The 15,904-nt window shown below is 40.2% G+C and overlaps 1 protein-coding gene across 4 annotated transcripts in view; it reads right to left on the bottom strand.

The window, feature by feature from the left end:
* RPRD2 (regulation of nuclear pre-mRNA domain containing 2) overlaps window positions 1-15,904 on the bottom strand; it is a 118,334-nt gene that overhangs the window by 22,078 nt on the left and 80,352 nt on the right. For 2 of the 4 annotated variants that reach the window (XM_003892578.4, XM_009180469.3), the window contains exons 3-7: window positions 13,654-13,754; window positions 12,715-12,792; window positions 11,395-11,447; window positions 10,646-10,772; window positions 8,625-8,800 (exon numbers count right to left, since the gene is read on the bottom strand). In XM_003892578.4, coding sequence (XP_003892627.1) covers window positions 8,625-8,800; window positions 10,646-10,772; window positions 11,395-11,447; window positions 12,715-12,792; window positions 13,654-13,754 — 535 coding nt within the window. The remainder of the gene's footprint in view (window positions 1-8,624; window positions 8,801-10,645; window positions 10,773-11,394; window positions 11,448-12,714; window positions 12,793-13,653; window positions 13,755-15,904) is intronic. The other 2 variants (XM_003892579.4, XM_009180472.2) reach the window with 1 other exon arrangement.

The raw sequence follows: 15,904 nt of genomic DNA, 5'->3' as shown, positions 1-15,904 counted from the left end.
GACGGAGTCTCGCTCTGCCGCCCAGGCTGGAGTGCAGTGGCTGGATCTCAGCTCACTGCAAGCTCCGCCTCCCGGGTTCACGCCATTCTCCTGCCTCAGCCTCCCGAGTAGCTGGGACTACAGGCGCCCGCCACTGCGCCCGGCTAGTTTTTTGTATTTTTTAGTAGAGACGGGGTTTCACCGTGTTAGCCAGGATGGTCTCGATCTCCTGACCTTGTGATCCGCCCGTCTCAGCCTCCCAAAGTGCTGGGATTACAGGCTTGAGCCACCGCGCCCGGCCAAGAAGCATTATTTTTAAAAAGATACGAACACATTAGAATCTAGCTTTTTGGTTTTGATATAACTGAGTAGCTTATAGTAGACTAATGCTCTCATGAAGAACAAGTAGAAAAGCCAGATACACAGACACACTTGTTTGAATGTACTGGAGAGTGCTAAGGCTACCAAAAACTAAGTGGCAAATACTATCAGAGGGAAAGCATGGAGACCTATGCTGACATTATTTTCTCTTAGGGTTCTGCTGATTCTGGGGAGCTAGGCAAGAAGCTGAGAATTAAGGCAAAAAGGACAAGAGAGGGCCACTATTAAACAAAGAGAAAAAAGCAGAGTTTTTAACAGTCTTGCTGATCTTAACAGGCAAAAATTAGAGACCTGAAAGGCCAAGATTCTGATGAACAATGAAAGAGAGAACTGGCTCAACAATTTTTCCTTCAAGGTATTTGCTGAATTCTCAGCTGCTTGAGAGGGAAGAAGCCAAGCAGAAAACCTTCGAAAAAGCAGTGGTCTCATGGTGATGAGGAAACAAGGACTAGAGAGTTTAAATCATGCCATGGAGAAGGGGGCTTAGTGGTCATTCCAGGCTCTCTGTGGGAAAAATCTACATTCCAGAAGCAGGGCTTGCTCAAACTGCAATTCAGCCTCAAGTCAGTTAGGTTTCAGATTTAATTAATATGATCAGCCCCAACATCTGCCTAGGAAAAGAAGGGTGAACTGTCTCTGGAGGGAGAAAAATCATCCAGAGACTCCATAATCTTTTAATGTTCAGCATTCAATAAAAAATTAGCAGACATGCTAAGAGATAGGTCTAAATAGCTAAAAAGAAAATGCAGACGCTACATTAGCAACTATCTCTGGGCACTAAACAAAACAAAACAAAAACACCAAACACCACGAACATACCCATAACAGGTGAAGCCAATATTGCAACTATATGACAAAACCCAAACAGCTATGATTAATATGCTCATGAAAATAATGAAAAATTTCTTTCCCTTCCTTTGTGAACAATTCAGTCCTAAACCCATTAGCTGGAGCTGAGGGAAAAAACTCAGTGGCTTAGAGAGAATGGACCCAAAAATGAGAAAAATGTCTGCGTGGGAGGGAGGAATTGCAAAGGATGTTGGAGTATAAGCAGGATAAAAAGAAAATTCATAAAGGTGGCTAGAGAGAGATGGAAGTGCTGGCAGACTGGCCACAACTGATTAAGTAAAAATACTGAGGCCAGGTGCGGTGGCTCACGCCTGTAATCCCAGCACTTTGGAGGCCAAGGCAGGCAGATCATGAGGTCAGGAGTTCAAGACCAGCCTGACCAATATGGTGAAACCTCGACTCTACTAAAAATACAAAAATTAGCTGGGCATGGTGGCATGCGCCTGTAGTCCCAGCTACTCAGGAGGCTGAGGCAGGAGAATCGCTTGAACCTGGGAGGCGGAGGTTGCAGTGAGCCAAGATTGTGCCACTGCACTCCAGCCAGGGTGACAGCACGAGGCTCCATCTCGAAGAAAAAAAAAAAAAAGTAAATATATTGAAGACAGGGAGCGAGGCTTTACACTGTTAGAAAAGCAATTAGAAGTGTAAAAAAGGCCGGGCGCGGTGGCTCAAGCCTGTAATCCCAGCACTTTGGGAGGCCGAGACGGGCGGATCACGAGGTCAGGAGATCGAGACCATCCTGGCTAACACGGTGAAACCCCGTCTCTATTAAGAAATACAAAAAAACTAGCCGGGCGAGGTGGCGGGCGCCTGTAGTCCCAGCTACTCGGGAGGCTGAGGCCGGAGAATGGCGTGAACCCGGGAGGCAGAGCTTGCAGTGAGCTGAGATCCGGCCACTGCACTCCAGCCTGGGCGACAGAGCGAGACTCCGTCTCAAAAAAAAAAAAAAAAAAAGAAGAAGTGTAAAAAAGCGGGGACAGTGGCTCATGCCTGTAATCTCAGCACTTTGGGAGGTAGAGGCAGGTGGATCACCTGAGGCCAGGAGTTTAAGACCAGCCTGGCCAACATGGTGAAACCCCATCACTGCTAAAAATACAAAATTAGCCAGGCATGGTGGCGAATGCCTGTAATCCCAGCTACTTGGGAGGCTGAGGTAGAAGAATTGCTTAAACCTGGGAGGCAGAGGTTGCAGTGAGCCTAGACTGTGCCACTGCACTCTAGCCTGAGGAACAAGAGCGAAAGTTCGTCTTACAAAAAAAAAAAAAAAAAAAAAAAAGGGATATGTCAAAAGAACACAGAAAGGAGCTCACATTGACCAAATCTTTGTCAATCTGAGCATCAACGTAAATATTAGTAGTAATGAATTAAAACAGTGAGTAAATAGGATTCAAATCCATTCATATAAATAAATGAATACATCGAAAGTCTGGTAAGGAACAAGATATTTACATAGTTTCAAAATACTTCCTCACAAACACTCATTAATTGGTATATTAGTTTCTTAGGGCAGTGGTTAATTAAGTACTACAAAATGAGTGGCTTAAAACAATAGAAATTTATTGTCTCTGAAGGCTAGTGGTTCAAAATTAAGATGTCAGCAGGCTGCGCTCTCTCTCTGACACTGGGCAGAATTCTTCCCTGCCATTTCCTGGTTTCTGGTGGTGCCCATCAATCCTTGATGTTCTTGGCTTGTAGCTGCATCGCTCCAATATCTGCCTATGTTGTCACATGATGTTCTCCCTGTGCTTCTCTCCAGTTTTCCAGTTTCTCTCTCTTTTTTTTTTTTTGGAGACAGAGTCTTGCTGTCTTGCCCAGGTTGGAGTGCAATGGTGTGGTCTCGGCTCACTGCAACCTCTGCCTCCTGGGTTCAGGCGATTCTCCTGCCTCAGACTCCCAAGTAGCTGGGATTACAGGTGCCCACCACCATGCCTGGCTAATTTTTACTATTTTTAGTATAGACAGGGTTTTACCATATTGGCCAGGTTCATCTTGAACTCCTGACCTCAAGGGATCTGTCTGCCTCGGCCTCCCAAAGTGCTGGGATTACAGGTGTGAGCCAGTGTACCCAGCCAGTTTCCCTCTTCTTATATGGACACCAGTTATATTGGATGATTAAGGCCCACCCCAGTGAACTCATTTTAACTTGATTATATCAGCAAAGACCCTATCTCCAAATAAGGTCACATGCACATGTACTGGAGGTTAGGGCTTCAACACATCTTTTTGGGATGCATAATTTAACCCATAACAATTACCAAGGGAAAACTTTATAATGGACAAACCTGGAAGATGCCACATTAATCAGAATATCAAGGGGAACATTCCCGGTAGTGAGATAAACCAAACTTGTATGCCATCTGACGAGACGAAACATGAAGAACACAGAATCACTTTAGTGATATTCCTTCTAAAGATGCATAATCTCAATCTGATCACAAAGAAATATCAAATAAACTCAAACTGGGAAACATTATACAAAATATTTGACTTGTAATCTTCAAACACATTTAAGTCATGAAAATCAAGGAGAAAGCTAAGAAACTGTTTCAGATCAAAGGAAAATTAAGAGATGACAACCGAATGCAACTTGTGATTCTGGATAGCATTTTTCCTATAAAAACTGGCCAATTTGAATAGGTTCTGAGGATTAGATTATAAGTGTGTCAAAGTATCAATTAATTTCCTGATTATATAACTACAACTGGAGGGGCACAGTGGCTCATGCCTGTAATCCCAGCACTTTAAGAGGCTGAGGCAGGTGGATCACCTGAGGTCAGGAGTTTGAGATCAGTCTGGCCAATACGGCGAAATCCCATCTCTACTAAAAATACAAAAATTTGCCATCGTGGTGGTGGGCGCCTGTAGTTCCACCTACTCGGGAGGCTGAGGCAGGAGAATCGCTTGAACCCAGGAGGCGGGGGTTGCAGTGAGCTGAGATCGCGCCACTGCACTCTAGCCTGGGTGACACAGTGAGACTCATCTCTAAATTGAAGTGGCAATTCTAGAACCAAAAAGTAAACCAACTTAGATGGGTTTAACCATAGATAAGATTCAACAGAAACTCTCTCTCTCTCTCTCTCTCTCTCTCTATATATATTTTTTTTTTTGAGACGACTCTCACTTGTCTCCCCAGGCTGGAGTGCAGTGGTGCAATCTTTGCTCACTGCAAAGCTCAGCCCTGGGTTCACGCCATTCTCCTGCCCTTCAGCCTCCCGAGTAGCTGGGACTACAGACCCCACCATGCCCGCTAATTTTTTGTATTTTTTAGTAGAGACAGGGTTTCACCATGTTGGCCAGGATGGTCTCAATCTCCTGACTCGTGATCCTACCGCCTCCCAAAGTGCTGGGATTACAGGCTGGGAGCCACCAGCCTGCAGCCTAACAGAATAAAATATTAATGAATTACAATATCGCTATCATCTTAAAGGAAGCAGAGAGAGAAATAAAAGATGGAAAATTCAGAAAGGACTAAAAAAAAGGCATTTGGAACACAACAATGAGATCTAATATACATACTAATCTGAGTTCCAAGAGGAGAGGAGGGAGATGAAACAGGAACAATAATTGAGATCAACAGCTGAGAATTTTTGAAAATTTATAAAAAACATGAAGCCATGTTATGGGTGAATTATCTCTCTCTGCACTCCCTGACTCATATGTTGAAGTCCTCACCCCTAGAACCCTAGAATTATTTGAAGACAGGATTTCTACAGAGGTAATCAAGTTAAGTGAGGTTATCAGGATGGGCCCTAATCTAATCTGACTGGTATCCTTATAAAAAGGTGAAATCTGGGAGATGGAAGGAGGGAGAAAGAAGGAGGGAGGGAGAGGAAAGGAGGGAGGAAAAGGGAAGGAGAAAGGAAGAGAGGAAGAGAGAGTACATGCAAGCAAAAACTGGAGATAAAACAGAATCTAAAAATTATTTGATTAATAAAAAAAAGCAGAAAAGGAGTAACAAAGAAAAGGACACACAGGACAAATAGAAAGATGGTAGACTTAAACCCAAGCATATCAATAAGCAGACTAAACACCGCAAAGTCAAAGATTTTTCAGACTAGATTAAAAAAATAAATAAATAAAACTAAAACAAGATCCAATTATATGCTGTTTGCAAAAGATATACTTAAATATAAAAACTCATGAGATGCAACTTAGAAGGAAATTTACTGTATTAAATGTATACCTGTCCTAAAAGCTGAAAATCAACCTGCTTATCCATTAGTCAATTCAGGGTTGCGTGGGGGTAGAAAATAAATGATCCAAGACATTTTAATTTATTTTTCCTTTTCTCTCTTCTTTTAATGTACAGAAGGGTCTCACTATGTTGCCCAGACTAATCTTGAACTCCTGGCCCCAAGTGATCTTCCTACCTCAGCCTCCCAAAGTGTTGGAATTACAAGCACGAGCCACTGTGCCCAGCCTAAGACGTTTCTAAACATAAGGACAGACAAAATTTCTCTCTCACAAACACTTTTTTTGGGAAATTAGTTGAGAATGCTCCAGTACAATGAGAGAAACTAAGAAAAAAAGACATGGAATCTGGAAAATAGAGGACTCAACTCAGGACAACAGTTAATAGCTATTTCAGCCTGAGACTTAGAGAATAACCTAAACTGGGGACAGGGAATGAAAATTCAGGTAGGGAGGTCCCAGGGGAAAAGGGAATTCAGAATAGTTGGTGTGACAGAGAATTTAAAAAGGCTATGCAAGGGCAAACAAAGAGAAAACAAAACTCTAGGAAAAAACCAAAACTTCTAGTACGACTATAGTTACCACAAAACCTTGCAATGAACAATGTTTACAGGGTTATAATGTAAGCTTTTAAAAAAATTGTTTTCGCCGGGCGCGGTGGCTCAAGCCTGTAATCCCAGCACTTTGGGAGGCCGAGATGGGCGGATCACGAGGTCAGGAGATCGAGACCATCCTGGCTAACACGGTGAAACCCCGTCTCTACTAAAAATACAAAAAACTAGCCGGGCGAGGTGGCAGGCGCCTGTAGTCCCAGCTACTCGGGAGGCTGAGGCAGGAGAATGGCGTGAACCCGGGAGGCGGAGCTTGCAGTGAGCTGAGATCCGGCCACTGTACTCCAGCCTGGGCGGCAGAGCAAGACTCCGTCTCAAAAAAAAAAAAAATAAAATAAAAAAAAATAAAAAAATTGTTTTCGAATCTTTAGAGTAGCAAAGAAGAATTAAGTATGATTACAGAATAGAATGTAAATATTACCAACTTTGACAATACAGAAGTAAATATAGTTGGCTGGGCATGGTGGCTGATGCCTATGGTCCTGTCCCTTTGAGAGGCCGAGGCAGGTGGATCACTTCAGGCCAGGAGTTCGAGACGAGCCTGTCAAACACGGTGAAACCCTGTCTCTACTAAAAAACCAAAAATTAGCCAGGCATGATGGCATGCGCCTGTAATTCCAGCTACTCGGGAGGCTGAGGCAGGAGAATCACTTGAACCCAGGAGGTGGAGGTTGCAGTGAGGCCAAGAGAGTGCCACTGCACTCCAGCCTGGGTGACAGAGCGAGACTCCATCTCAAAAAAAAAAGTAAATATAGTTGCTTGAAGCTGGAAAATTGAAGGGTAGATAGATGAAAACTAATGGGAGCAAATAGGGATGCTACTAAGCAAATTTTACGAAGTAGGGAGTCTAGGGTTAATGGTCAAAAAATAGTAAATACAGTCCTTAATTTATAGATAACAGATTTAAAACAGTCATACAACAAAATTGGGAGAAGGAGAAAGGTGGGTGAGTATAAGCTAAATCCACATCTGTCGTATCAGGAAGTTAACAGCTATTTCTAAAATAGGATAAATCAAGAAAGAACAATATAGGCAAATCATTTACATGTATGGAAGCAAATGCCAGAAAAAAAATAGCAAAATGCGTTAAAAGGGATCGCTTCTAGGAAGTAGGATTGGTGGGACCTACAGTACCATATACTTTCATGACCATACACAGTGATTAAAACTTAAAAAGAAAATTCATTATGAAACAGTTTCTTTCAGAGGTCATTAGACACATGCCCACTTATTCTCTCTCTCCCTTTCTTGGGGGAATAAAAAGAAGTTCCCTGGCTGGGCGCGGTGGCTCACGCCTGTAATCCCAGCACTTTGGGAAGCTGAGATGGGCGGATCACCTGAGGTCAGGAGTTTGAGACCAGCCTGACCAACATGGAGAAACCCGATCTCTACTAAAAATACAAAATTAGCCGGGCATGGTGGTGCATGCCTGTAATCCCAGCTATTTGGGAGGCTGGGCTCAGCAGGGCTAAAGCAGGAGACCCTGTCTCTACTAAAAATATGAAATTAACTAGGCGTGGTGGCACATGCCTGTAATCCAGCTATTCGGAAGGCTGAGGCAGGAGAATCACTTGAACCTGGGAGGCAGAGGTTGGAGCTGAGATCGCACCATTGCACTGCAGCCTAGGCAATAAAAGCGAAACTCCGTCTCAAAAAAAAAAAGTTCCTTAATTCAGTCAATTTACATGAAATTTGGTAACAGGATGTTTCCGTCCAGTCTTCTGATTAAGGAAAAAAGTAAGGCCAGGCACGGTGGCTCACACCTGTAATCCTAGCACTTTGGGAGGCCGAAGTGGGCAGGAGTTCAAGACCAGTCTGACCAATATGCAGAAACCCCACCTCTATTAAAAATACAAAAATTGGGCCAGGTGTGGTGGCTCATGCCTATAATCCCAGCACTTTGTGGGACTGAGGCAGGAGGATCACCTGAGGTCGGGAGTTTGAAGCCAGCCTGACCAACATGGAGAAACCCCATCTCTACTAAGAATACAAAATTAGCCGGGCATGGTGGTGCATGCCTGTAATCCCAGCTACTCAGCAGGGCTAAGGCAGGAGAACTGCTTGAACCTGGGAAGCAGAGGTTGAGGTGGGCTGAGATCACACCACTGCACTCCAGCCTGGGCAACAAGAGCGAAACTCTGTTTCAAAAAAAAAAAAAAAAAAAAAAAGACCCAGGTGTCTTATTCTACCACCACCACTCACTAGCTATATTACCTTATACAACGTTACTAATCCTCGTAATTTCTTCTTCTTCTTCTTTTTTTTTTTTTTTTTTTTTTTGAGATGGGTCTCACTCTTGTTGGCCAGGCTGGGGTGCAGTGACATGATCACAGCTCACTGCAGCCTGAGATCACACCCAGATAATTTCTGTACTTTTTTGCTAGACACAGGGTTTCACTATGTTGCCCAGGCTGGTCTCAAAGTCCTGGGCTCAAGCAATCCTCCTGCCTCAGCCTCCCAAAGTGCTGGGATTACAACATCTATCCCAAAAGTAATTTCTTCATCTACGATGAGATAAAAAATGCTTATCCTAACAGTTAGATAATGCATGTTAATAATCTCTGAAACATAGTAACAAGCATTCAGCATAAGACAGCTTTAATTATTACTTACATTGGCCACCACTTTTACTTCTTTGTATTGTGCTTCATAGAAAATTCCAGCATTTTCCAGTGCTTCTGTTAATGAGGGTCCATTTTTCACCTGCTTATCTAATCCATTCACAAATTCTTCCAGCTTGGAGCTTGCCTCTTCAAATTCTTTGGAGAACTTCTTCCCACCTGTTTTATCTAAAATGACATGGGAAGTATTCGTTTCAGGATAAAAAAAAAAAAATGTAGTCTTTTGACTTTTGAAGAAAACCTCTCTTTGTGAACATACTCTTGCTGCCTTACTGTGCAATACTCTTACTTTCATAGTTTTATCTTTTTTTTTTTTGAGACGGAGTCTTGCTCTGTCACCTAGGCTAGAGTGCAGTGGCGCGGTCTCGGCTCACTGCAAGCTCTGCCTCCCAGGTTCACGCCATTCTCCTGCCTCAGCCTGTAGCTGGGACTACAGGCGCCCGCCACCATGCCCGGCTAATTTTTTGTATTTTTAGTGGACACGGGGTTTCACTGTGTAAGCCAGAATGGTCTCGATCTCCTGACCTCGTGATCTGCCTGCCTTGGCCTCCCAAAGTTGCTGGGATTACAGGCATGAGCCACCGCACCCGGCCTGACAATTTTATCTTAAAGAAGCTTCTCCAAATTACAAAACCACAAAACAGATTATTAAAATTCTTTACAAAACAGACTCATGTGAACCTGCCAGAGTGAAGGCACTTGTAACTAAGGTAAAGAAAAGAAAGTTCAACTAAAAGAGTTTGGTGATTACTTATTTTCTTCACAAATTGGATTCTACACTGCTACTTACTTAGGAATAACAGAATGAAGCTCAATTCTATTCACTTATACCATAACTTTTGCATTACAGAAGGCAGTAAGATGTTATCTCTTAAACAAGAAAAATAACGTTCAGAAAAGTAAAAATAAAGTGACCTCTGTATGAACACAATAAAAGTTATTCTTTCCTATCTGAAAAAGATTCGTGATAATTCAGTACATCTACTTCTTTCCCAGTGACTGGCAGAATACGGCTTTGGATGTGAGTATAAATTTTGGCTTTGCCTCTTACCAGCTGTGTAACTTGGGCAAGCTACTAATCTCCTTACGAGACCTCAGATTTCTCATGTGATAAAATAGAGATTTTTAGCATGTTTTCTGTTATGATGATTGAATTAGATAATATATGTTAAATTAATTATTTGTTTAAAAAAATGTTTTCTTTAGAGACGGTCTCTTCTGTCACCCAGGCCGGAGTGCAGTGGCATGATCACAGTTCACTATAGCCTCGACCTCCTGGGGTCAAACAATCTGCTTGCCTCAGCCTCCCGAGCAGCTAGGACTACAGGTGTGTGCCACCAAGTACATTAATTTTTAAATTTTTTTGTAGAGGCAGGGTCTCATTATGTTGCCCAGGCTAGTCTCAAACTCCTGGTCTCAAGCAATCCTCCTGCCCTGGCTTCCCAAAGAGTTGAGATTATAGGCACTGTGCCTGGTCTGTTAAATTTAAAGTATGGTACAGGAATAAAATTGGTGCCAAAATTAATAGCTAGTAGTCATTTACTTATTATCTCAAAAATATTCATCAAATATCTATTATGTGCCAAGTATAGCTCTAGGTGCCAGTGTATAGCAATGAACAAATCAATATAATTTCTGCCTTCATGAGGCTTACATTATAATAAATTATTAGTATGATTTACAATTTACAATGCAAGGAAAAGAGATGGTCTAACTAGATTTTATGAGGCATTAGAGTAACTTCATTGAAGAGCATACCCATACCAAGTAACCACACATGTGAAACACAACTGTCTATATATATAACCCAATACACCAAGAAAGTACTAGAAATGAGAAAGATAGAATTTACTTACGAAATTTATATGCATGAAACAACTACCTGGGAAACCAGAGGTGCCACAACTATTTTCTACCCAAGGCTCTCCTTATGAGGTAAACCAGTATGATTACCGGAAAAATGACAGATATGGAAAGAAAATCTGACTTATTCTAAAAGGATGTAAGCATTACCTTTCAAGCATTTGAGAGTTTCTGTGCTGCACACATCCACCCTCATAGTTGACAACTGCTTTTCCTTCAGTTCTATCTGATCTTCTGAGCGCTTGTATAGCAACAGCTCTTCAATTAGGGCCTGAGACTAAACACAGACCAGAGTCATATTTCATTTACAAGATCATTCAATTATTCTCATTCTATCTCTCCCTGTTTTATAAAACAAAACAAAACAAAACCCTAAAGTTTAACAAAACCCTGGGAGGAAAAAACTTTTCACTTTTTCTCACAGTCACAGATATTAATGATCAATTCTCATGTCAAAATCATGTTTAGTTATAGACTTTAAAAGATCCTTTTCCTTAATTATACAAAGCTAATTTATGGATACAGAGTTAAGACTAAAACAGACAAAGGTCCACTTACAAAGCCTCTTTAAATTTTAATTACATAAACATAGCCTTCTGTAAGCAAATTCTAATTTAGAAAGAGTTTCACAGGAAAATAAACTCTCTTGCTGGCATAAATTGAATACAGAACTCAGCTGATAATAGATATACTGGAAGAAGGTTATTTCTACCATTAGGGGAACAGATAAAACGCCAAGCAATCTAATCCCAATCTGGGTTCCTTTAGAACAGTTCCCGCATGTTTAAAACATGACAGGTGTAACTGAATACAAATAAATCTTATTGGACTATACAGGAAACTATAATACAAAAGGGGTGAATAATACTTTGCTGTATTAAACAAATTCTGTAACTTACTCGAAATTCCGCAACTATCTTAGACTTGAGAGCAGCTTTTGGATTTGTAGATGCTGTTGGAATTAAACAAAAGGTCATTAAGAATACAGACACAAAAAGTTGACTAATAGGAAAAATTTTAGCTCTATAGTTAAGGATATACTCTGAACATATGGCAACATGCACATTTAAGTCATAATTCCTAAAATAAATAATGGACTAGGAAATGTGAATACTCCTAAACGTGGTCAATGTAAAAATATGCTATTTAGACAGACCTAATCTACTTACCTCCAACAGACCCTTGAAGTCATAAAGTCCTAGAATTATTGATTTGGAGACACCGAGATACATCAAGTACTTTTTTTTCCTAGTGTGGGTGTAAGAGGATCTAAATACCTCAAATTAAGAGTGTTCAGGAACAGGACATCCAATTAATCCTGAGCACTGGCTGAAGAAAATTAGTGACAAATAACTCTATTCCTATATATTTATCCTTTGAATTTCTTTTTCTGCTGACTCAATTCATAGCAAAAATAGGCAAGGAAACTTCTAGGTATATTAACACTGTGGTTGAACTTTGGCTGAAATGACGACTCTTGTTGTTCCTAAGCATGCAACTTACGACCAAAAGGATGTCTGAGGACTCCCTTAATCATGATGGATACCATATGCTCGCTGGAGCAAAACCATCCCAAGTGTCTTGTTTTACCTCCCAATTCTCACTCTCTTTTACTTTGTTCCCTCCATACCTTCAAGTCTCTCTCAATATTCCTCAGTTTGCCCACAGCAGCCTATCACATGCAGTATTCCATTCCCTTGATCTCATGCTGGGTAAATACGATAAATATAACAGGAGCTCCCATTACAGAATGAGCTTCTGGCCAGGATCTGAGGCCCACGTCTAATTTGGTAGAGTATATCCCCCAAATCTGGAGATTTCATGGTTCCCACAGAAATGCTTCTTAATGCCTAGTCTCCTCTTCAGATCTGTTGTTTAATGCCAGCTGCCTCTAACGTCATATATCCTTGAACCTGAAAATTAGCCTGGACACTATCAAGTATTTTCTTCTTCTTTCAATCCCCCAACTACTCTTGAATCTTCACTCAATTAAACCCTTTTCTGCATTTCCTTTGTTTTAAAGTGTAGTTTTTGTTTGCTTTTTTTTTTAAAGAAGTAACTCCATGATGGCTTGTTTATCATAGGTCACTGGGAGCCTCCCAGGCCTGGAAAACAGGCTTGCCCATGGTTTATGCCAGGTACGATGTCAAATGGTCTACATTTTCTTCTGCTCCAAAAAGAGGAGGTAATTTTATATTAGTTGAGATTTTGTTCCTTACTTTGTGATTTCTTCCACTGCTTATTCGGTTGTTTGTTCAGATTTTCTTTCAGCTGCTTCTGAGTTTTGAAAGTGGTACCTGGAAAACATTTCAGTTTTTGCAATCTGGCATTATGGGAAGCTGTTCTGTCTGTCCACTTCAGTGCCAAAGTTGCAGCATGAAAAAAGGCAATCCGAGACTGTGTGTTGTTTCTTTCTTTCCTTTTCTTTAATTTTTATGAAAAAATAGAAATTCCTACCCGATCTAAGAAGCTGTCAAATAAACACGATTATCATCATCAGTGAAATTACCAATTCTGAAAAGAATAGGGAAGGAGGCTTAAAAATACCAATTAACAAATTAAAATGAAGAATTTAACAGCTTCTTAGAAGATGCCATTTTTAAAGCAAATTTCTAGTCAAATGACGGTCATGGTAGCAGATTATCACCAACTTCTACTCAATAACTTAATTACAAGCATATACATAAGAATTAAATTCTTTTTAACAAAACAGTACACAACTTACTGTAAATCTAAATCAAAAGACAGTCTAAAGACTGCCAATATATGCTTACTACCAAACAGCTTAGTAAGAATTGACACCCTGTGAAAAATTCTCCAACAGTAAGGGCACAGGGCAGTATTTATTAACACAAACAATGAACCATTTGAAACACTCAATGCAAATGCAGGAAAATAACCAGATGGCTATCACCACTTAATATGCTTGACTTTTGTTATCACTAAAAAACAAAATCCAACCCCATCCCTAAAACCAATTCTATTTACATTTTAATTCAAACAGATCTAGGTTTCTCAAAAGTATTTAATTTTAAAAAAATAGGGCTAGATTCAAAACTTAATTTTTCACTATTATACAACATGACCACATCTATAAAATTATGTAATTGTAAAGACTGACTCAAAATTTTCTTTTAGGAGAGAAAAAAGACACTTACTCAAAGCTTCTCTCAATGCCACAATCATGTCTTCTGGGTATACATTTCTATCTTCCCAGATTTTAAAGATTCGTTCTACAGACTTAGAGACAGATGGATCCCTGAAAACAAAGAAAAAGTAATACAGACTATAAAAACCTTGACTTCTATTCCAAACTAGAAATCTGAAAATAAAGTTATCAATAAAATTATTTTCCAAATTTCTTCTGATGTTTATTTCAAAACTTTTTTTCTATAATATCCAGGACTAAAGAAATCTTAAACTTTAAGGATTTTAAGAATCTTAAATTACCAATTCAACACTTTTATAAATGACATAGATGAAACTACAGATGACATACTGAGAGCTTTTTGATGGATATGAACTTGAGAGGGCTGGGAATGTGTGGACACAACGGGAATTCTAAAAGAGATTGAAAAACCTGGTCTAAAACACAATTATAGTAGTACTGAATAAGAAGACAAGGTTTAGCAATGCTATAGTTTTTCATTTTTTAAAGGTTTAGAAAAAAAATCTTGAATCAATCACATACTGTAACATGTTTTCTAAAAGACTATTACATAATACTATGAGAATACACAATAAGAATGAGGGACGTAAAGGGTATTGGTTTATTCTGGCTGGATCACAGATGAGCTTCTGGTTCAAGTTGGCTATCTAACTTTAAAAAATGTTGGCCGGGCACAGTGGCTCACGCCTGCCACCCCAGCACTTTGGGAGGCCGAGGTGGATGGACTGCCTAAGGTCAGGAGTTCGAGACCAGTCTGGCCAACTTTGAAAGGCCGAGCTGGGAAAACCACTTGAGCTTGGAAGTTTAAGACCAGCCTGGTATACAGAGAGAGACCTCATCTCTACTAAAAATGAAAAAATTAGCCACATGTGGTGGCACACATTTGTAGTATCTCCTACATGGGAGCCTGAGGCAAGAGAATCGCTTGAGCCTAGGAGATCCAGGCTGTAGTGACCGGTGATCATAACACTGCAACCCAGCCTGGGCCACAAAGCAAGACCCTGTCTCAAAAAAAAAAAAAAAAAAAAAAAGTTAAAGTAGAAGTGAATGAGAAATAATTACCAATAAAATTAATAATTTAAGATTTTAATTATGTTTTGTGAAATGTAGAAGAAATATAAAAAAACAATGCAGAAAGGGCATAACCGTTGTCAGGAAGAGGAATCAAACTGGTGTGATCTCAGGAAGCAAAACAAGGACAAAAGTATGAAGCCATAGGGAAAAGAAATTTTATTCTAACAGATCTGCCAAAGAACAGAAACCATTCTAATAATTTAATAGATCTGTCAAAAGACAAAACAGGAATTTAACCTCTCCTTAAGTGAATCCACCAAACCATGTGGAGATTGAAGTATATGATTCAAAAAAAAAAAAAAAAAAAAAAAAAATGCTATGTCAAATTTAAGGCCTCTTTCAAGGATGAGAGTCTATGAATCCATAACATCATGTATTCACAAAGAATTTTTTTTCTTGCCTAAGAATGGCTTATGTAAGAAACAGAGAAAATTGTATTAAACCTTCTAATTTTCTTTTTTTTTTTTGAGACAGGGTCTCACTCAGTTGTCCAGGCTGAACTATGGTGGCGTGACCTTGGCTCACAGCAGCCTCAACCTCCTGGGCTCAAGTGATCCACCTGCATGTAACATGCTTTACTGCAATATTTGCTTTATTGTGGTGGATTGGAAGTGAAACTTCAATATCTCCAAGGTATGCCTGACTATGCGTGTAACTGGTTTCAAATACAATGCTAACATTTATAGAAGAAAAAGACTGTAAGATAGTAATACTGAAATTGTTATCTTAAAAAAAAAAAAAAAAAGGAAATTGTTATTTTGTAAATCTCCATTTGGTGAAAGTGAGTGAATTTTTCTTTATACTTTTCACAATTTTCTGTGCTCTATAATGTTTAGATATGACCAGGCACGGTGGCTCACGCCTGTTAATCCCAGCACTTTGGGAGGCCGAGTCCGGCGGATCAAGAGGTCAGGAGATCGAGACCATCCTGGCCAACATGGTGAAACGCCGTCTCTACTAAAAATACAAAAATTAGCTGGGCATGGTGGTGCATGCCTGTAATCCCAGCTACTCGGGATGCTGAGGCAGGAGAATTGCTTGAACCAGGGAGTCGAAGGCTGCAGTGAGCTGAGACTGCGCCACTGCACTCCAGCCTGGAGAGAGAGCGAGACTCCGTTTAAAAAAAAAAAAAAAAAGTTTAGATATGTAAGTACTTACCATTGTGT

This window comes from Papio anubis, chromosome 1 (assembly GCF_008728515.1).
Source record: "Papio anubis isolate 15944 chromosome 1, Panubis1.0, whole genome shotgun sequence".
Classification (NCBI taxonomy): Eukaryota; Metazoa; Chordata; class Mammalia; order Primates; family Cercopithecidae; genus Papio; species Papio anubis.
This window is presented reverse-complemented; position numbering and strand designations above follow the sequence as displayed.